The 23,485-nt window shown below is 43.0% G+C and overlaps 1 protein-coding gene across 2 annotated transcripts in view; it reads left to right on the top strand.

The window, feature by feature from the left end:
* The window catches only part of MFSD6 (major facilitator superfamily domain containing 6), a 245,348-nt gene that overhangs the window by 171,101 nt on the left and 50,762 nt on the right, over nucleotides 1-23,485 (top strand). For both annotated transcript variants that reach the window (XM_073647936.1, XM_073647937.1), the window contains exon 4: nucleotides 8,125-8,286. In XM_073647936.1, coding sequence (XP_073504037.1) covers nucleotides 8,125-8,286 — 162 coding nt within the window. The remainder of the gene's footprint in view (nucleotides 1-8,124; nucleotides 8,287-23,485) is intronic.

Here is a 23,485-nt window from a genome sequence, read left to right as displayed (position 1 = left end):
CGTATTATCAAGCTTTTTTAAGAGTTTCGCTGCGGAAATTCCGCTGCAAAAACGCTTGAAAAATGCAAAGTGGGCACGCAGCCTTAGATTACTTTTGCTCCAGTCTTAGGAGCCTTTGATTCAGTTCCAATTCAGGAGTATTCTAAGTAAATTCCTAAATAATTTGGGACTAGGTGGTAAATATTTTTCCACTCACTCTTTCAGGATTGGGGCTGCAATGGAGGCTGCCAGATTGGGTTTAAATAAAGCGGTAATAAAGAACTGGGGAGATGGGAGTCAAATTGTTCCCAATTATATATTAGGAAGTAAATGTAACTAATATACTTTTATAGTTTTTATAGGTGTCATGGTATGGATCTTGGGACACTCTCTTATTCACTGGGCAGAATGGAGAGCACAGCAGCGGTGTTATGGGGCTATCCTATCGTCTTCTGATAAAGTTAGAATTTTTGAGTTCGGGACTAGAGCACAAAGATGGGACGGCCTGATGGATCAAGTAATTCTCATGTGTGACCGTTCTCCAGCCATGGAAATCAGTAGACAAATTTAACTTGAATCTGCAGGCGTTGGTAGAGAGAGCCCTTGGTGGGGTGGGGCCATGCTTGCTCAATGAATTAGGCAAGATGGCCACTTGGGTCAGTCGTTCAGGGAACTAAATGGACAACAGGTATTTTGGGTTAATGGGCTTGAGATTTGGCTAAGCGTTTTTTTGTTTTAAGAAAGAGTAAACTGTTACATGAGTTGCTGAAGTTTGGTTACCTCTGTATTTAAGGAATTTTAATAAAGGCCATTGGCCAGAAAATATCCACTAAGTCAATGTGTTGTGCACTTATTCATTTAACTTATCTATTTAGCTAAAGGTGTGCTAAGGGGTTAATTATTATGCTGTGTAATGCCATGTGACTGGATATGAAGTCAGTTTGATTTCTGTGGACTTGGAAGTAACTATGTTATTAAGTATAAGAATTTTATAATCCGTATTTAACCAGGAGATTGGTCTAAACGACCCACACTCCAATGGTCTGTATCTGGTTAGATTATTAAAACAATGTTAGCTATATAGAATCTGGAAGAAATTCCCATCATTGGATAGTTTATAGGTTTCTAGTAATATAAGAATGGTATCTTGATATTTAAAGAAGCACTCCCATGAATATTTTCTCATTAAAGAAGTTGTACAGTACTTTACATTACCCCCCCCCCCCCCCCAATGTATCCTCCCGGGGCCCCTAAGACTTTTTGTAATTTCCTTACATTGCTGATAATGTCGGTGGCCGCTCACAGGCATCACTGACCCCGCTGTGGGGATACATTGGGGGGGGGGGGGTAATATAAAGTACTGGACAACCCCTTTAAATGTGTGTATATGTGTGGTATATAGAGTGGTCTTCTCCACCTCCTACCTAATCGACCTATGAACCAGAAGAGAAACCCCTCTAGAACATGATGTATGGGTAGAATGAATTGACCATTGTGCCCCAGTCCTGTTCAACAATTAAGTTGGACTATGATTAAGATCTCCTGTAATGCTATTAAACATTTTATAACTATTTACATACAAAGAATCAGTCATTGTAAGGGTATGTACACACGGCCATGAAACGCTGCAGTTTGGATGCAGCGCACTTGTGCTGCGTGCAAACCGCAGCTTTCTCCATTACAAGCAAAGTGGATGGAATTTCAAGAAATTCCATGCCCACTATGAGTCTCCGTACACCTGCGGATCTCCCACGGACATGGACATGCAGCACGTCTTTCCAGACCACAGCATGTCCGTTTCACTATTCTCCCCAAGAGAAATTAGATTAGTGCAATGTATAGGATGCGGTGAAGCCGCCTGGTTCAATGAACACATGGATTCACCTGCGTGCTGCGCTTTGGATGCAGCATAAAGTATACTGCATTCAAAGTGCTCACAGCACGGATGGTGCGCACATACCCTAACACTGTTAATAATGATAATATTATTTGTAATGGCAACCTGGGAGAAAGGGAAGATAGGAGTAGTCAGATTTATTGGGGAAGGGAAGGGAAAAAACATATGGGAAGGGTAAGACTATACAAATTAAAATTTAAGAAGTAGTGGTCTTATATTAATTATACATTGATCAGCAACATCGGCAAAATTAGGTATTAATATAACACAATCAATTTTGTGTAAGAGGTGGTCTCATCAGCAAAGATGATGTCCTAGGTAATCTAACCAACTTTCCCATTTGTTGAGACATTTTTCTAAGAGTTATTTAATGATCGCTAATCTGTGCCCGTAAGAGTTATGCAGTGAGATTTTTTCTATTATGTCACGGAAGTTAGGTGAAGTAGTTTTCTTCCAATGTGTTGTAATGGCAATTTTGACAACTAGGAAGATATGTATCAAATTAGCCCTAAACTCTGGGTTTATATGTTCTATTTCTAGGCAAAGAAGAGCCAAGTGTGAATTTATTTTTCAATGAATTTATCTATAGGTGTAGTGACTATTTTGGCTCCCCATTTGTTTTCCATAAAAATACATGGAAAGGATTTTGCAGAGTGAAAATTGCAAATATGGCAGCTTTGTCCCCATATAGTGCGCTAAGCTTGTGCTTCTGGAGAAATTCACCCATAAATTAAGTGCATTATTAACCACTTCGCACCAGAGCCTGTTTTTGCCTTCGTGACCGGGCCAATTTTTGCAATTCTGACCACTGTCACTTTATGAAGTAATTACTCTGGAACGCTTCAATGTATTCCCCTGATTCTGAGAGTGTTTTTTCGTGACATATTGTACTTCATGATAGTGGTAAAATTTCTTCGATATAACTTGCGTTTATTTGTGAAAAAATCGGAAATTTGGCGAAAATTTTGAAAATTTAGCAATTTTCAAACTTTGAATTTTCATGCCCTTAAATCAGAGAGATATGTCACACAAAATAGTTAATAAATAACATTTCCCACATGTCTACTTTACATCAGCACAATTTTGGAACCAAAATTTTTTTTTGCTAGGGAGCTATAAGGGTTAAAAGTTGACCAGCGATTTCTCATTTTTCCAACAAAATTTGCAAAAACATTTTTTTAGGGACCACATCATATTTGAAGTCACTTTGAGGGGTCTTTATGACAGAAAATACCCAAAAGTGACACCATTCTAAAAACTGCACCCCTCAAGGTGCTCAAAACCACATTCAAGAACTTTATTAACCCTTCAGGTGCTTCACAGGAATTTTTGGAATGTGGAAGAAAAAAATTAACATTTAACTTTTTTCACAAAAATGTTACTTTAGACCCAATTTTTTTTATTTTCACAGGGGTAACAGGAAAAAATGGACCCCAAATTTTTTTGTGCAATTTCGCTTGAGCGTGCTGATACCCTATATGTGTGGGAAAACCACTGTTTGGGCGCACTGCAGGGTTCGGAAGGGAAGGAGCGCCATTAGACTTTTTGAATGTAAAATTTGTTTGAATAATTAGCGGACGCCATGTTGCATTTGGGGAGCTCCTGATGTGCCTAAACAGTGGAAACCCGGCACAAGTGACACCATTTTGGAAACTAGACCCCTTAGGGAACTTATCTAGATGTGTGGTGAGCACTTTGAACCCCAAGGTGCTTCATACAAGTTTATAATATTGAGCTGTAAAAATAAAATTTTCACATTTTTCCCACAAAAACGTTTTTCATCCCTTAATTTTGCATTATCATAACGGTAATAGGAAAAATTGCACCATGAAAATTTGTTGTGCAATTTCTCCTGAACACGCTGATACCCCATATGTGGAGGCAAACCACTGTTTGGGCGCACTGCAGCGTTTGAAAGGGAAGGAGCGCCATTTGACTTTTTGAATGTAAAATTTGTTTGAATAATTAGCGGACGCCATGTTGCATTTGGGGAGCTCCTGATGTGCCTAAACAGTGGAAACCCGGCACAAGTGACACCATTTTGGAAACTAGACCCCTTAGGGAACTTATCTAGATGTGTGGTGAGCACCTTGAACCCCAAGGTGCTTCACAGAAGATTATAATATTGAGCTGTAAAAATAAAATTTTCACATTTTTCCCACAAAACCGTTTTTCATCCCTTAATTTTGCATTATCATAAGGGTAATAGGATAAATTGCACCATGAAATTTGTTGTGCAATTTCTCCTGAACACGCTGATACCCCATATGTGGAGGCAAATTACTGTTTGGGCGCATGGCAGGGTTTGAAAGGGAAGGAGCGCCATTTGACTTTTTGAATGTAAAATTTGTTTGAATAATTAGCAGACGCCATGTCGCATTTGGGGAGCCCCTAATCTGCCTAAACAGTGGAAAAGCCCCCACAAGTGCCACCATTTTGGAAACTAGACCCCTTAGGGAACTTATCTAGATGTGTGGTGAGCACCTTGCACCCCCAGCTACTTCACAGAAGTTTATAATATTGAGCTGTAAAAATAAAATTTTCACATTTTTCCCACAAAAAATGTTTTTCATTCCCTAATTTTGTATTATCATAAGGGTAACAAGATAAATTTCACCATGAAATTTGTTGTACAATTTCTCCTGAGTACGCCGATACCCCATATGTGGGGGAAAACCACTGCTTTGGTGTACGGCAGGGTTCGGAAAAGAAAGGAGCGCTATGTTGGCTGGGATAGGCAGCAGACACCATGTCACATTTGAAGAGTCGCTGACATGCCGAAACAGCAGAAACCCCCACAAGTGACCCCATTTTGTAAACTACACCTCTCAAGGAATTCATCTAGGGAAGTAGTGAGTATTTTTTAATTTTTAAATTTATACCATTGGGCAGTGAAAAAAGCATAATTATATTTTTACCACAAAAAAATGTTTTACCCTCAGATTTTACATATTCACACAGGGCAGTGGGTAAAAATGGTGCCGAAATGTGTCACACAATTTCTTCTAAAAGTGGCAATACCCCCATATGTGGCTGTATCGTACCGCTCAGCCATACGGCGAGATCTGGGGGGGAGGGAGTGCTATTTGACAATTGGAGAACAAATTATTGTAGAATAGGCATTTGGATTTGGGAGCACAACATTTTCTGAATTTCTTTTTGGGGGCAAGGGCCATTTCACTTTTCCAGAGCCTTTCTGCTACCAGTAACTTGGAAGTCCCTTATATTTTTAACAGATGACGGACCTGAGTGGGGACTAGCTTTTTTTGAGGACTGAGTTGAAGCTTTTATTGGGAACATTTTACGTAACATTTATCCGGCGCTCTAGGCTGAGCACTTACATCTGGGTTTTCATCTAAATTTCCAAGTGATGTAATACAGATGAAACCCCTGCGGGATCCATTCACTGTAATGAGGCAGCAGAGTTACTTTGGACTCCGTCTGGCCTCTGTTTAGCGGTGTCCTTTTTTTCAGAAGTGCACAAAACTGGCCAACTGCACGTTTATGCACGCCTAAAACAAATGACACCGTGGGATCCCAGGCTAGACAGCGTCCACAGTGGCCTATATCTGCCTCATTACTGGGAATCTTCCATCATGGGTTCTGGCTGAATCACGTATTTCGGAGATTTACACGGAAACTCTGGTGTAAGTGCTCAGCGCAGAGCGCAGGATAAATGTGAACAGAGCCTTACTGCGATCTTTGGGAGACATAATAAACAAATAAGTAGCAGGTGAAGAATTGGTTTTATTTATTTTTTTTATTCCGTTCCTAGTGTGATATAACTGATTAGATTACTTTATTCTTCGGGTTGGTGCGATTACAGAGATACCAGATTCATATCGGGTTTTTATGACTGACAGCTGTCACACACTAAAAGACGCTTTTTTTTTTGCAAAATCTAGTTTTTGCATCACCATATTTTGAGAGCTATAATTTTTCCATATTTCGGCCGACAGAGTCATATGACGGCTTGTTTTTTGTGGGACGAGTTGACATTTTTATTGGTACCATTTTTGGGTACGTGACATTTTTTGATCGCTTTCTATTCCGTTTTTTGGGAGGTAAAATTAACAAAAACAAACAATTCAGGAATTGTTTTTTGAGGTTTTTTTTTATGCCGTTCTGCATGTGGTAAAAGTGATCAGGCAGTGTTATTCTTCGGGTCAGTACGTTTACAGCGATACTACACTTACTGTATTTTTTTTTATGTTTTGGCCCTTTTACACAATAAAACAATTTTAGAGAAAAAAATGTTTTTTTTGCATTGCTTTATTCTGAGCGCTATAACTTTTTTATTTTTCGGCTGATGGAGCTGTATGGCGGCTTTTTTTTTGCGGAACAAGATGACGTTTTCAGCGGTACCATTTTTATTTCGATTTTGTTTTTTGATCGCATTTTTTTCCACTTTTTGTTTGGCGATATGATGAAAAAGCATATTTTTTTGCTCCGTTTTTTATTTATTTTTATTACGGTGTGCACAGAAGGAGTTAATTAGTGTGACAGTTTTATAGCTCGGGTTGTTTCGGACGTGGCGATACCAAATATGTGTACTTTTTTTGGTTTTGTAAAAATATACGGATTTATTGGTTTAGTATTTTATTTATTTATTTATTTTTATTTATTTTGTGATTTTTTTTTAACAGTTTAAAAACTTTTTTTTTACATTTTTACTTAGTCCCTGTATAGGACATTAATTTTTATTTTTCTGATCACTGATCTCATGTAATGTAATAGACATGTATTCCATTACATGAGATCTTCGCTGACTGTTTCACAGTCAGTCTCCTGCCTGGATTCAGCTGCAGGCTGAGCCAGGCAGGACACCATATATGGCAGATTTGGAGGCGGTCATGTGACCTCCAGCTGCCATAGCAACCCCAGGTCCTGGAAGGTATCAGGGGTCGTCGGAGAGGTAAGTAAGACGACCCCCTCTCCTCCTTCTATCTTCTATATGCCGCGATCACTATAGATCGCGGCATATAGAACATAGCAAAGGGTTAACATCACTGGGACCTGATCCAATCATGATGTCCCCTGACAGAGCTAACGCTCTGCACCGGAATCGCAGCGCTTGCAGGACCCTGGGGGTCCTGAGCGCTGCGAGACCACCCACCGTATTTAAACTTTGGCGCTGCACAGAGCCCAGCAAGCGCCGACGTTTATCTACAGTGGGCGGTCGGGAACCGGTTAATAGTGTTGAGCGAATTTGTTCGGTATTTCAAATTCGTGTTCGGGGTTCCGACTGGTTCGCGCCAAAAAATCGGCTCCGCCCATGAACATCCCTGATTTGCCACACTGTTACGCAGATGTCATCTGCTGCCATATTTTGCAACACTAGTTATTAAGTTCAATGCCATACATTTTTTTTTTGTGAGACTAGTTGATGTTTTGTTTTTACATCATGCAACACTTTGATCTTTTTATTTCATTTTTTTGTGTCAGTATGGTGAAAAAGTTAAATTTTTTGGTGTATTTTTTTCCGGTATTCACTTACGGGATAAATAATGTGACAGTTTTATAATTTAGGCCACTCCAGACATCGCAATACCAATTATGCATACGTTACTTTTGGGTTTTGTTTTTTTTTACCATTTTTAGTTAGTCCATATATAGGACTTGAATATTTTTCACTTCTTTATTGCAGTGCATGAGACCTGTCAGTTTTTCACTGACTCAGGTTGTTAGATCCTACTTATTACTGCCATTTCTTGGCCTTCGCTTTCCATAGCGACTATCAGGACTGACGATGGCGTGGTGCTGATAGGTACAGGGATTCATTTCTCTACATATAGCATCTTGTCTGTGAACTACATATTGTCCAGGATGCTCAGCTGGAAGTTGTTTTTCCTGTTGGCGTTTAAAGATTTAATTTTTTACTACAATTTCTTGATGTAATGTTTGCTATGAAAACCTTTATCTTGTATGTCTGGCACTGTCCTGGGGCATATGCTGAATGTTCATCCCCTAATGTGATGTGACCCCAGCCTAAGAAAAGCATTACAGTGTGCTAATTCAGCTCAGCAGTGTTTAGTATTGTGAATTATGTTTGTGGATTCGGTCTTCATTATAAAAATGAGATGGATAAATTGTTCTTACTATTAATGTTGGAGTTTTTTTTCAGGGACGTGGGGGTGGGATTTTTTTTTAAACTGATCCAGATCATGTAATGTTGTATCATAAGCTATTTTATTTCTACAGTTGCATTAACTCTGTATTATTGCATGATTATGCTATTGCTCTTACAGGTGTGACCCATGCAGCCATATGGGCAGCTTGCATTTCTTATCTGAGTGCCGCAGTTCCTCCAGCATTACGGACTTCTGCTCAGGGAATCCTTCAAGGCCTTCATCTTGGACTTGGAAGAGGCTGTGGTGCTATGATTGGAGGTGTATTGGTCAATTTCTTTGGTAAGAATTTGTTGTTTTAATTAGGACCTGCTTAATTTCAGCAATCACTGACTTGAACTCCTAGCATGTTCCTTCAAAAATTGAAAATCCACTTCACATTTCTATCTCCGTGGCCTGTACCACATCATAACTTATATCAAATACTATGATTGTAGACCTGGCTGCAGTATTCAAATATGATGCAGGTGCCCCCTTTAATACCTGAAGTTAGGGGTCATCCCTGCTGCAACATTAAAGGTTAAGGCAGTATCTGCTTAAAACTTTGGCCTATTTATGTTGTGGAATCATTGCAGTAAATGTTCCATATACTGTTACTTATGGGAACCTCCCCCTCAATATAACACATTTTTGCCTAATAGACCTGGTAATAAGGGGCAGCCTTTCTATGGAACAAGCAGAATGGGTAGGTCATTTAACATGTGGTGAAGTGAGTGAGGGGTGAGCTTTCCATAAGTAAGCAAACAGAAACCTGTCTGGGTGAGCACACCAAATAGGTAGTCTCAGTAGATGTGTGAAGTTTAAAACGCCCCTCTTTTTTTCTCAAATGTAATTAGTGAAATTTGATATTCCTGCACACTTAACTACCCAAACTGATAAAATCTACTAATATCCCAAACTAAGAAAGTGAAAAAGCTATCAATTTGACACACAAAAAAACAAACCATCATATGATATGGAAATTGTGTAATCTTCTGTCTGAATAAAGTTTGCAATTTTTATGAAGCTGGATTTTTCTAAGCCGATTTTCTACATTTGGTCCCATGAGATCCGCGCTTCAACACACCTAGACTTTTGGTGAGCTGTTTTTCTTTTTTTATACCCTTTAAATGGAACCTGTCATTACGATTTAGTATGTTAAAATACAGGTATGGCCGTAATGGCGCTTTTATACTAATTTAATAGATACCTGTAGGGAAGAAATCCGCATACTGGTTCTTGTTTAATTCACGCTAGATGTTTTGATGCAATATCCTCTTCGTACTTAGTTGTGAGACTGTGGGTAGGTTTTTCAGCTCTGCCGTGGCCCCTCTGCATTTTTACAAGCCTCCTTTTTTAAAAGTACCGCTAGCACTGCCTTTGCTACTGGTGGTGCTTGCGCACATTTACCTTCCAGTGGTCTTCAGCAAAATGGTGCTGGTGGTGGCGCATGTGCTGATTGACATCCGGTGGTCTTCAGCAAAATGGTGACGCATGCGCAGATATCTCGGCTCGGCATTAAGCCAAGGTCTGAATCTGCTCCTGCGCTGCCACAAGCACTGAATATCATTGACTGATGAATATATGCTACGGCGGCGCTAGCGAAAACTTAAAAAAAAAGAGGCTCGTACAAGCGCAGAGGGGCAAAGGAAGAGCCCAAAACCCTACCCACAGTCCTGCCCCAATGCACGAAGATGCTATTGCACCAAAACATCTAACATGAATTAAACAAGAACTAGGATGTGGATTTCTTCTCTTCCCTACAGGTATCTATTAAATCAGTATAAAAGCGCCATTATGGCCTTACGTTAATTGTGACATACTAAATGTTGATGTTGATGACCGGTTCCCTTTATACTTCCCGGCGGATGCCTGAGGGAAGTATGAATGAAGCAGCCCATTACCGACCGCTGTTTGGCTGCAGCGCTCACATGGCATCAAAATGTAACACAATCATCAGGAATCCCGCCATCACAGGAAGAGAGTATATGTTTGTTTTTTTTTTTGTATCTCTTTTTTTCCATTTTACAATGGGCAATACAAATAGTAGACAATTTCTGTAAGATCAGTGTACATCGTATATACAGTAAAAAAGATATTGTGCAAATGTGGAACCCAAAGCAGCTTTACAAGGCTCAAAACACTGCTAATTGAATTGAAAAGAAATGTTAAACCCACATTCTAGGTGACCCCTTAAGATAATATTCTGACCGTGAAGCTAACTCTTCATTCCACCATCTTACCAACAGGCAAACATTGTGGTACTAGTGTGGTGGTATGGGAGTGCTATGCTTCTGGACAACTTATTTTTGATGCAACCATAAATTCTGCTTTTTATAAAAAAAATATTGAAAGGGAATTTGTCAGCAGGAGCCACCCTCCTACATGTAGGTCAAAGAAAGTTGAATAAAATGATTCCTTGATATCTTTGATCCGGTGTCATATTACGGAGAAATCCACTTTTTTTTATATATGTAAATGAGCTGTTCAGGACTATGGGCCGGATACTGATCTCCCTGAGAATCTGTCTCTAGAGCTTATTATAAATAAAAGGAGGCGTTACCAGTGGAATGTTTAATGACTGACAGCGTGCTCTCCTGATTTACATGTCTCACACTGGTTACGCCTCACTTCATTAAACAATATGCAGAGGCAGATTCTCATGCAGTACACTGTTAGGCCAATAGACCATAACAGCTCATTTACTATATTTTTTGGACTAGAAGACGCACTGGAACACAAGACACACCCCAAATTTTGGGGTGGAAAATAGGGAAAAAAAGATTTTTATAAGATGAGGGTCCGTCTTAGTCTGAGTTTAAGGTATATTACCTGGGAGGCGGCGTCAGTGGAGCTGAGTCACAGGAAGCATGGTCCCTTCCTCCGGAAGTCGGCGGCAAGTGAGGCAATGCTGTGGGCCCTGGGTGGAAGGAAGGGGGATCAGTTTGGCTGAGATCCCAGTCTGCACAAGCATCGCCTGCGGCAGCCCATGGCTTCAGGACATTGGCCACCGGGAAAGCAATGATGCACTTCGCTCTGTTCACCGGCGACAGCGGGCCCACAGCATCACCACAATTCTGCTGCCACCGCCGGCTTCCTGAGGAAGGGACTCTTCACCGCCACCGCTGCAACCCCCCAGATAAGCCTGCATTCAGGCTATAAGACGCACCCCCCCATTTTCCTCCCAAATTTGGGGGGAAAAAGTACGTCTTATAGTATGGAAAATATGGTACATACAGAGGGGGAAAGAAGTATTTAGTCAGCCACTAAATTGTGCAAGTTCTCCCACTTTAAAAGATGAGAGAGGCCTGTAATTGGCATCAAAGGTAGACCTCAACTATGAGAGACAAAATGAGAAAACAAATCCTGAAAATCACATTGTCTGATTTGGAAAGAATTTTTTTTTTAAATTTTGGTGGAAAATAAGTATTTGGTCATCTACAAACAAGCAAGATTTCTGGCGTTCACAGACCTGTAACTTCTTCTTTAAGAGGCTCCTCTGTCCTCCACTCATTACCTGTAGTACTGGCACCTGTTTTAACTTGTTATTAGTATGAAAGACACCTGTCCGCAACCTCAAACAGTCACACTCCAAACTCTACTATGGTGAAGACCAAAGAGCTGTCAAAGGACACCAGAAACAGAATTGCAGCCCTGCACCAGGCTGGGAAGACTGAATCTGCAATAGGCAAGCAGCTTGGTGTCAAGAAATTAACTGTGGGAGCAATAATTAGAAAATGGAAGACATACAAAACCACTGATAATCTCCCTCGATCTGGGATAGTTTATTCTATAAACTACTGACAACATGTCTCCGAAATTCAAAGCAAAAAATTTTGTATCTATTTGCAGCAAATGAGAAATCGTCAAAATATTAAAAAAGAAACAGTGCTTTCAGATCTCAAATAATGCAAAGAAAACAAGTTCTTATTCATTTAGAAACAACAATACTCATGTTTTAACTCAGGAACAGTTCAGAAATCAATATTTGGTGCAATAACCATGATTTTTAATCACAGCTTTCATGAGTCTTGGCAAGCTTTCCACCAGTCTTTCATACCGCTTTTGGGTGACCTTATGCCACTCCTGGCACAAAAATATAAGCAGTTCTTCTTTGTTTAATGGCTTGTGACTATCCATCTTCCTCTTGATTACATTCCAGAGGTTTTCAATGGGATTCAGGTCTGGAGATTGGGCTGGCCATGACAGGGTCTTGATGTGGTGCTCCTTCATCCACACATTGATTTACCTAGCTGTGTGGCATAGGACATTGTCCTGCTGGAACATTGCCTGAGCAAAAGGAAGCAAGTGTTCTTCAAGGATAACCTTGTATGCGGCTTGATTCATACGTCCTTCGCAAAGGTTAACCTGCCCAATTCCAGGCTTGCTGAAGCATCCCCAGATGATCACCGATCCTCCACCAAATGTCACAGTGGGTGCAAGACACTGTGGCTTGTATGCCTCTCCAGGTCTCCGTCTAACCATTAGACTACCAGGTGTTGGGCAAAGCTGAAAATTAGACTCATCAGAGAAGATTACCTTACTCCAGTCCTCTATGGTCCAATCCTTATGGTCTTTGGCAAACTTCAGCCTGGCTCTCCTTTGCTTCTCATTGATGATAGGCTTTTTCTAGCTTTACATGACTTGAGGCCTACCTGTAGGAGACTGTTGCGAACTGTTCTTGCCGTGCACTTCACCCCAGCTGCCATTTGCCATTCCTTTTGTAGGTCACTTGATGTCATCTTGCGGTTGCTGAGTGACATTCGAATAAGATGACTGTCATCACGGTCAGTGGAGAGTCGCTTTCACCCTCTGCCGGTCTGTAGCTTTGTTGTCCCCAATGTCTGCTGCTTGACCTTGTTGTAATGGACTGCTATCTTTGATATTTTAAGGATGGAGGCAACATGACGCTCACTGTATCCCTCTGCTAGTAAAGCCAGAATTGAGCCCTTCTTTTCCTTATTCAAGACTTTTCTTTTCAACTCGTTTGGCATGGTTAAAAGTTATTTTTTCATTCAAATTACTTTTGGGCTATTCCTAGCACTTGTTTTGCCATCCAGCTTGTCCTGTTGCAAGAGGATTGTGAAGACCACAGCATTGTTTTTTATACTTTCCCTTGTTACATAAGATTTGGTTCAGGTGATCACCTAATCAGAAACACATTAAGTAGAATGAGGTGTACTCTGGTTGGAATTCAATTGACACTGGAATGGAATGGCTGTCAGACATCTAGAGATGGTGATTTTTAGAAAACTGAGCTTCAAGAGGTAGTCACCGGAAATGGTCTTCCAACAATCTTGAAGGAGTTCCCAGAGATGCTTAGCACTTGTTGGCCCTTTTGCCTTCACTCTGCGGTCCAGCTCACCCCAAACCATCTCGATTGGGTTCAGGTCTGGTGACTGTGGAGGCCAGGTCATCTGGCGTAGCACCCCATCACTCTCCCTCTTGGTCAAATAGCCCTTACACAGCCTGGAGTTGTGTTTGGGGTCATTGTCCTGTTGAAAAAGAAATGATGGTCCAACTAAATGCAAACCGGATGGAATAGCATGCCGCTGCAAGATTCTGTGGTAGCCATGCTGGTTCAGTATGCCTTCAATTTTGAATAAATCCCCAACAGTGTCACCAGCAACGCACCCCCACACCATCACACCTCCTCCTCCATGCTTCACGGTGGGAACCAGGCATGTAGAGTCCATGCGTTCAACTTTTCTGCGTTGCAGAAAGACATGGTGGTTGGAACCAAAGATCTCAAATTTGGACTCATTGGACCAAAGCGCAGATTTTCACTGGTCTAATGTCCATTCCTTGTGTTCTTTAGCCCAAACAAGTCTCTTCTGCTTGTTGCCTGTCCTTAGCAGTGCTTTCCTATCAGCTATTTTACCATGAAGGCCTGCTGCACAAAGTCTCCTCTTAACAGTTGTTGTAGAGATGTGTCTGCTGCTAGAACTCTGTGTGGCATTGACGTGGTCTCTAATCTGAGCTGCTGTTAACCTGCGATTTCTGAGGCTGGTGACTCGGATAAACTTATCCTCAGAAGCAGAGGTGACTCTTGGTCTTCCTTTCCTGGGGCGGTCCTCATGTGAGCCAGTTTCTTTGTAGCACTTGATGGTTTTTGCAACTGCACTTGGGGACACTTTCAAACTTTTCCCAATTTTTCGCACTGACTGACCTTCATTTCTTAAAGTAATGATGGCCACTCGTTTTTCTTTACTTAGCTGCTTTTTTCTTGCCATAATACAAATTATAACAGTCTATTCAGTAGGACTATCAGCTGTGTATCCACCAGACTTCTGCACAACACAACTGATGTTCCCAAACCTCTTTAATAAGGCAAGAAATTCCACTTATTAAACCTGACAGGGCACACCTGTGAAGTAAAAACCATTTCCGGTGACTACCTCTTGAAGCTCAATATTAGCTATTGAACCCGTTCTACGCCCGGGTGGCGAGCATTTTTATTGGTATATGGTCTCCCATGCTGGTATGTGCTGCCCCCATCCTGGTATTTGTGCTGCACACATCCTGTACCCACCATCCTATCCTGATATGCATGGCACCCCTCACCTCCAATCCTGGTATGCATGGCACCCCTCACCCCCAATCCTGGTATGCATGGCACCCCTCAACCCCAATCCTGTTATGCATGGTACCCCTCATCCCCAATCCTGGTATGTGTGGCACCCCTCAACCCCAAACCTGGTATGCATGGCACCCCTCAACCCCCATCCTGGTATGCATGGCACCCCTCACCCCCAATCCTGGTATGCGTGGCACCCCTCATCCCCAATCCTGGTATGTGTGGTACCCCATCCCTCATCTCTATCCTGGTATGTATGGTATCCCTCATCCTGGTATGCATGGGTCCCTCACCCACATTGTGGTATGCATGGCACCCCTCATCCCCATCCTGGTATTTGGCCCCTCATCCGAATCCTAGTATGCATGGCACTGCTCATCCCTATCCGGGTATGCATTGCACCCCTCATCTCCAATCCTGGTATGCATGGCACCCCTCATCCCCAATCTTGGTATGCATGGTACCCTTCATCCCCAATCCTGGTATGCACGGCACCCCTCATCCCCAATCCTGGTATGCATGATTCCCCTCATCCCCAATCCTGATATGCATGATTCCCCTCATCCCCAATCCTGGTATGCATGGCTCCCTCACCCCCATCCTGGTATGCATGGCACTCCTCATCCCTATCCTGGTATGCATGGACCCCTTATCCCCAATCCTGGTATACATGGTACCCCTCATCCCTATCCTGGCATACATGGTACCCCTCATCCCCAATCCTGATATGCATGATTCCCCTCATCCCAAATCCTGGTATGCATGGCTCCCTCACCCCCATCCTGGTATGCATGGCACGCCTCATCCCTATCCTGGTATGCATGGACCCCTTATCCCCAATCCTGGAATACATGGTACCCCTCATCCCTATCCAGGTATGCATGGACCCCTTATCCCCAATCCTGGTATACATGGTACCCCTCATCCCTATCCTGGCATACATGGTACCCCTCATCCCCAATCCTGATATGCATGATTCCCCTCATCCCCAATCCTGGTATGCATGGCTCCCTCACCCCCATCCTGGTATGCATGGCACGCCTCATCCCTATCCTGGTATACATGGTACCCCTCATCCCTATCCTGGTATGCATGGACCCCTTATCCCCAATCCTGGTATACATGGTACCCCTCATCCCCAATCCTGGTATGCATGGCTCCCTCACCCCCATCCTGGTATGCATGGCACCCCTCACCCCCAATCCTGGTATGCATGGCACCCCTCACCCCCAATCCTGGTATGCATGGCTCCCTCACCCCCATCCTGGTATGCATGGCACTCCTCATCCCTATCCTGGTATGCATGGACCCCTTATCCCCAATCCTGGTATACATGGTACCCCTCATCCCAAATCCTGGTATGCATGGCACCCCTCATCCCAAATCCTGGTGTGCATGGCACCCCTCATCCCACATCCTGGTATGCATGGCGCCCCTCATCCCACATCCTGATATGCATGGCACCCCTCATCCCAAACCCTGGTATGCATGGCACCTCCTCATCCCAAATCCTGGTATGCATGGCACCCCTCATCCCAAATCCTGGTATGCATGGCACCCCTCATCCCAAATTCTGGTATGCATGGCACCCTTCATCCCAAATCCTGGTATGCATGGCACCCCTCATCTCAAATCCTGGTATGCATGGCACTCCTCATCCCAAATCCTGGTATGCAATGCACACCTCATCCCAAATTCTGGTATGTATGGAACCCCTCACCCCCAATCCTGGTATGCATGGCACCCCTCACCCCCAATCCTGGTATGCATGGCTCCCTCACCCCCATCCTGGTATGCATGGCACTCCTCATCCCTATCCTGGTTTGCATGGACCCCTTATCCCCAATCCTGGTATACATGGTACCCCTCATCCCAAATCCTGGTATGCATGGCACCCCTCATCCCAAATCCTGGTATGCATGGCATCCCTCATCCCACATCCTGGTATGCATGGCGCCCCTCATCCCACATCCTGGTATGCATGGCACCCCTCATCCCAAACCCTGGTATGCATGGCACCCCTCATCCCAAACCCTGGTATGCATGGCACCCCTCATCCCAAATCCTGGTATGCATGGCACCTCATCATCCCAAATCCTGGTATGCATGGCACCCCTCATCCCAAATCCTGGTATGCATGGCACCCCTCATCCCAAATTCTGGTATGCATGGCACCCCTTATCCCAAATCCTGGTATGCATGGCTCCCCTCATCCCAAATCCTGGTATGCATGGCACCCCTCATCCCAAATTCTGGTATGCATGGCACCCCTTATCCCAAATCCTGGTATGCATGGCTCCCCTCATCCCAAATCCTGGTATGCATGGCACCCCTCATCCCAAATTCTGGTATGCATGGCACCCCTTATCCCAAATCCTGGTATGCATGGCACCCCTCATCTCAAATTCTGGTATGCATGGCACCCCTCATCCCCAATCTTGGTATGCATGGTACCCCGCTTCACTATTCTGGTATGTATGGTACCCCTCATCCCAATTCTGGTATGTATGGCCTCCTCATCCCTCAATCCTGGTATGCATGGTACCCCGCATTCCTATCCTGGTATGCATGGTACCCCTCATCCCTATTCTGGTATGCATGGTACCCCTCATCCTGGTATGCATGGCACCCCATCCCTCATCTTGGTATGCATGGTACCCCACATTCCTATCCTGGTATGCATAGTACCCCTCATCTCTATTCTGGTATGCATGGCACCCCTCACCCCCCAATCCTGGTATGCATGGCACCTCTCATCCCCAATCCTGTTATGCATGGTACCCCTCACCCCCCAATCCTGGTATGCATGGTACCCCGCATCCCCCAATCCTGGTGTGCATGGTCCCCTCACCCCCCAATCCTGGTATGCATGGTCCCCCTCATCCCTTTTCTGGTATGTATGGTACCCCTCACCCCCCAATCCTGGTATGTGTGGCCCCCTCATCCCCAAATCCTGGTATGTGTGGCCCCCTCATCCCCCAATCCTGGTATGTGTGGCCCCCCCTCATCCCCCAATCCTGGTATGTATGGCACCCCTCATCCCTTTTACGCTGCACACATCTAAAAACACTTACCTTTCTTCCCTGTACTCCAGCGCTACGGTGTCCTGTTCTGCCGGAGGCCGAGGGAGGAGTGTGGCGCCGGAGTATGCGTGTGCCAATACTGCGCTGTCCAGCGTTATTTTGCTGAAGACACACTGCAAATGTGTCTTCAGTAAAATGCCGCCGGATAGCGCTATGCGCATGCGCGACTCCGACACCTTCACTCCTGTCCCGGTCTCCGGCGAGAAGAGAGGCGCCGCGGTAATGCTCCTCCCGGTCAGGTAAGTATGGCACCGGAGATCGCGGTATGCGTAGACACTGAACGCATACCGCGATCTCCGGCGGAGCCGTTACTCCTCTTACTCTTATCTGGCTCCATGCGTTCTTCTGTCTGGAGCCAGACTGCGCATCGCGCATGCGCAGTCCATAAAGGCTTCAGACAGAGGGACGCTTGCAACGTTATATTATAGATATATACACACAGGACTGTTCAAATATTTGAGCATGTTTGGAAAATGATATAGATTATATATATATATATTTTAAAGGGAACAATTAAACAACAGAATATAACTCCAAGTAAATCAAACTGTCCACTTAGGAAGCAACACTGACTGATAATCAATTTCACATGCTGTTGTGCAAATGGAATAGACAATAGATGGAAATTATTGGCAATCAAGACACACTCAATAAAGGAGTGGTTCTGCAGCTGGGGACCACAGACCACATCTCAATACCAATGCTTTCTGGCTGATGTTTTGATCACTTTTGAATGCTGGTTGTGCTTTCACACTCGTGGTAGCATGAGACGGACTCAACAACCCACAGAAGTTGCTCAGATAGTGCAGCTCATCCAGGATGGCACATCAATGAGAGCTGTGGCAAGAAGGTTTGCTGTGTCTGTCAGCGTAGTGTCCAGAGGCGCTACCAGGAGACAGGCCAGTACACCAGGAGACGTGGAGGGGGCCATAGGAGGGCAACAACCCAGCAGCAGGACCGCTACCTCCACCTTTGTGCAAGGAGAAACAGGAGGACCACTGCCAGAGCCCTGCAAAATGACCTCCAGCAGGCCCCAAATGTGCATGTATCTGCACAAATTGTTAGAAACTGACTCCATGAGGGTGGTATGAGGGCCCAACGTCCACAGATGGGGGTTGTGCTCACAGCCCAACACCGTGCAGGACGCTTGGCATTTGCCATATTTTATATATACATACATACATACATACATACATATATATATATATATATATATATATATATATATATATATATATATATATATATATATATATATATATACAGGGTGGTCCAAAAGTAGGTGGACAGAAAGTGTAATAAGGTTATGAAGGGGGAGATTTATCAAACATGGTTTAAAGTGAAACTGGCTCAGTTGCCCTTAGCAACCAATCAGATTCCACTTTTCATTCCTCACAAAGTTTATAGTCAAAACCAAAAAGTGTCAGTGATTTGAAAAATTACATAAGAGATGCATTTCAAGAAATGAATACCCAAAGAGACTTGTGCAAAAAAGTTTGTCGAAGCGTAAGAGACAGACTTCAAAGCTGTGCAAATTGTAATGGAAAACAGTTTGAGCACCTGCGTTGATAAAATTTAAGTCCTTTTGCATTATTGTTCAGAATAAAATTTAATTTGTCAATGTTATGCTTGTGTTAGTAAATATAACTTTATATATACAGTACAGACCAAAAGTTTGGACATACCTTCTCATTTAAAGATTTTTCTGTATTTTCATGACTATGAAAATTGTACATTCACACTGAAGGCATCAAAACTATGAATTAACACATGTGGAATTATATACTTAACAAAAAAGTGTGAAACAACTGAAAATATGTCTTATATTCTTGGTTCTTCAAAGTAGCCACCTTTTGCTTTGATGACTGCTTTGCACACTCTTGGCATTCTCTTGATGAGCTTCAAGAGGTAGTCACCGGAAATGGTTTTCACTTCACAGGTGTGGCCTGTCAGGTTTAACAAGTGGGATTTCTTGCCTTATAAATGAGGTTGGGACCATCAGTTGTGTTGTGCAGAAGTCTGGTGTATACACAGCTGATAGTCCTACTAAATAGACTGTTAGAATTTGTATTATGGCAAGAAAAAAGCAGCTAAGTAAAGAAAAACGAGTGGCCATCATTACTTTAAGAAATGAAGGTCAGTCAGTCCGAAAAATTGGGAAAACTTTGAAAGTGTCCCCAAGTGCAGTTGCAAAAACCATCAAGCGCTTTAAATAAACTGGCTCACATGAGGACTGCCCGAGGAAAGGAAGACCAAGAATCACCTCTGCTTCTGAGGATAAGTTTATCCGAGTCACCTGCCTCAGAAATCGCAGGTTAACAGCAGCTCAGCAGCTCAGATTAGAGACCAGGTCAATGCCACACAGAGTTCTAGCAGCAGACACATCTCTTCAACAACTGTTAAGAGGAGACTTTGTGCAGCAGGCCTTCATGGTAAAATAGCTGCTAGGAAACCACTGCTAAGGACAGGCAACAAGCAGAAGAGACTTGTTTGGGCTAAAGAACACAAGGAATGGACATTAGACCAGTGGAAATCTGTGCTTTGGTCTGATGAGTCCAAATTTGAGATCTTTGGTTCCAACCACCGTGTCTTTGTGCGACACAGAAAAGGTGAATGAATGGACTCTACATGCCTGGTTCCCACCGTGAAGCATAGAGGAGGAGGTGTGATGGTGTGGGGGTGCTTTGCTGGTGACACTGTTGGGGATTTATTCAAAATTGAAGGCATACTGAACCAGCATGGCTACCACAGCGTCTTGCAGCGACATTCTATTCCATCCGGTTTGCGTTTAGTTGGACCATCATTTATTTTTCAACAGGACAATGATCCCAAACACACCTCCAGGCTGTGTAAGGGCTATTTGACCAAGAGGGAGAGTGATGGGGTGCTACGCCAGATGACCTGGCCTCTACAGTCACCAGACCTGAACCCAATCGAGATGGTTTGGGGTGAGCTGGACCGCAGAGTGAAGGCAAAAGGGCCAACAAGTGCTAAGCATCTCTGGGAACTCCTTCAAGATTGTTGGAAGACCATTTACGGTGACTACCTCTTGAAGCTTATCAAGAGAATGCCAAGATTGTGCAAAGCAAAAGGTGGCTACTTTGAAGAACCTAGAATGTAAGACATATTTTCAGTTGTTTCACACTTTTTTGTTAAGTATATAATTCCACATGTGTCAATTCATAGTTTTGATGCCTTCAGTGTGAATGTACAATTTTCATAGTCATGAAAATACAGAAAAATCTTTAAATGAGAAGGTGTGTCCAAACTTTTGGTCTGTACTGTAAATCAAAATAAAAGTTATTATTTTCTGGCCTCCTACTTTTGGACCACCATATATATATATATATATATATATATATATATATATATATATATATATATATATATATATATATATATATATATATATATATCTAAAAGTAAATAATAGTTGAAACCAGAAGTTTACATACACTATATAAAAAGACACCACATATGCATGTTTTTCTCAATATCTGACATGAAATCAGAGTAAGGCTGAGTTCACACGATGTGTATTTAATGCGTTTACGCAACTGCAAAAATGCCGCGGAAACGCATTAAAAACGCATGGTAGAAGGGCAGCAATGTTCCCCAATTGAAATTCGCATGTGCTGTGCCCATGATGCGGATTTTTCCGCAGCGTAAACGCTGCGCTCAAAAATCCGCAGCATGTCAATTAATTTTGCGTAAACGCGGCGTTTTCGCCGCCATTGACTTGCATTAGAACGCGCCAATTCCACAAGACTGCATTTGTACTTGCGCTATTGGCGCATTCTAATGTGCGGATGGTACCCGGGTGTAGAGGAGAGGAGAGTCTCCTCCACACCCAGGTACCATTAAAAAAGCTGTAAAACAAGAATAAAATAAAAAATAAATGTATACTTACCTTCTGTCGGCCCGCGCAGCGCTCCTGCTTGGTTCCCGGCACTTTGCAGTGAGTTGAAGGACCTGCGCTGACGTCAGAGTCATGTGACGGGTCACGTGACACTGACGTCGGCAGGTCTTTCAATTCAAAGTTGCCGGCGAGGGAGAACAGATTGAGCAGGACAGCGCGGGCCATCGGAGGTAAGTATATACACTCTCTCGGGTCACACTATATAAATCCATGCTGTTGTCAAGCACTTTCCAGGTGATGCTAAAATCGCCTGGAAAGCGCTTGTCAATCCACATGCGGAAACGCATGCGGAAACGCATGTGGAAACGCATGTGAATCCGCATGTATTCCGCAGGAAAAACGCATGCACAATCTGCATGCGTTTTTTCTGCCAGGGAGATGCAGAAATGATGCAGAAATTTTCTGCTTCATTTCTGCATCGTGTGCACATACCCTTAACCTTTCCCATTTTAGGTCAATTTGGATTACGATAATTTTTATTTTTGCCAAATGCCAGAATAATGAGAGATAGGGAATGTTTTAAGGCATTTTTATTACTTATTGCAAAGTCAAAAGTTTACATACATTTCATTAGTATTTGGTACCATTGCCCTTAAACTGAATGACTTGGGTCAAACGTTTGGGATATCCTTCCACAAGCTTCTCACAATAGTTGGCCAGAATTTGGGCCCATTCATCCTGACAAAACTGGTGTAACTGATCCAGCTTTGTAGGTCGCCTTGCTCGCACGTGCCTTTTCAGCTTTGCCCATAAATTTTCAATAGGATTGAGATCAGGGCTTTGTGATGGCCACTCCAAAACATTAACTTTGTTATCCTAAGGCTACGTTCACACATTGCGTATTTGCTGCTTTTTTTTTACGCGCACGTATTTTCCTGCAGTTTTTACCTGCGTTTTTTTACGCAGGTAAAAAAAAGACCTCCATTCACACACTGCTTTTTTTGCTGCGTTTTTTTACGCATGCATTTTTTTTGCAGTGTACACTACAAAGACAGACAAAGTTTGTTGAAAAAAAAAGAGAAAAAAAAAGTGTCATTGATGTCATTTCCTGTCTTCTCTACTGAGAAGAGATTATACACTGGAGTATACAGCATGCCCCGGTGGACAAAGAAAACAAGCAGACAACATTGTAGTTCAAATTTTTTATATTTCTGGAACTGTTTTTACTTGCAAAAGTATTTCTTCTGGTTTTCAAAAATGTTATAAAAAACATTTCATCTACATAAATTGGTTTGATTTTTTCTTGTAAACTTTAACATGTTAACATAAAGTGCAAAGCACCAAAAAGTGGTGCGAACATTTTAAACCCACATGGATGTCCAACTCCACTCATCAATGGCCGCCAATAGGGTATGCTTCCAGCTTTCATTAGTATTGCCCAAGGCCCTTTACTGGTCACCACTGACGGTGAGTCATTCAGCACTTGGGCAACACTAATCAAAGCCGGAAACATGCCCTCTTGGCGGCAACTGAGGAGTGGACTTGGACATCATGGCATTGTAACACCATACAAACTGTCGTTAAAGGAAAGACTTGCCTAATTGTCATGTAAAAGGCTGTGTGTGTTGGAGTAGTAGCTCCAGTCTGGAAAGTGATCTCTAGACTGTGCTGCTACTCTGGCACCATTTGAACCTGCAGTAGCATTGGGTACAGATGTCATAGATCTCAATGCTGCTGTAGGTGCAGTACAACTTGCTGGCTCAGGCTGCCACAAGTCCTCTAACGAGGACACAACTTTTGTCAAGGAGGGCTTGCGGTTAGGGAGTGCTGCATAGTATGTCACCACCATTGTTAAAAATGACATGCAGGACTATTTTTGTGTCCAGCCAGGTACAGCAGGCAGGAACGGGCTGCCCCCAACCACCAGCTGCCTATTTGTACCTGGCCGGACACAACAATATAGGGAAGCCCATTTTTTTATTA

The sequence above is a fragment of the Phyllobates terribilis genome, unplaced genomic scaffold (genome assembly GCF_046119375.1).
Source record: "Phyllobates terribilis strain yellow unplaced genomic scaffold, ASM4611937v1 Scaffold_9__5_contigs__length_417890890, whole genome shotgun sequence".
In the NCBI taxonomy this organism is placed as follows: Eukaryota; Metazoa; Chordata; class Amphibia; order Anura; family Dendrobatidae; genus Phyllobates; species Phyllobates terribilis.
The sequence above is the reverse complement of the archived record's forward strand: the minus strand, read 5'-3'. Positions and strand labels throughout refer to the sequence as shown.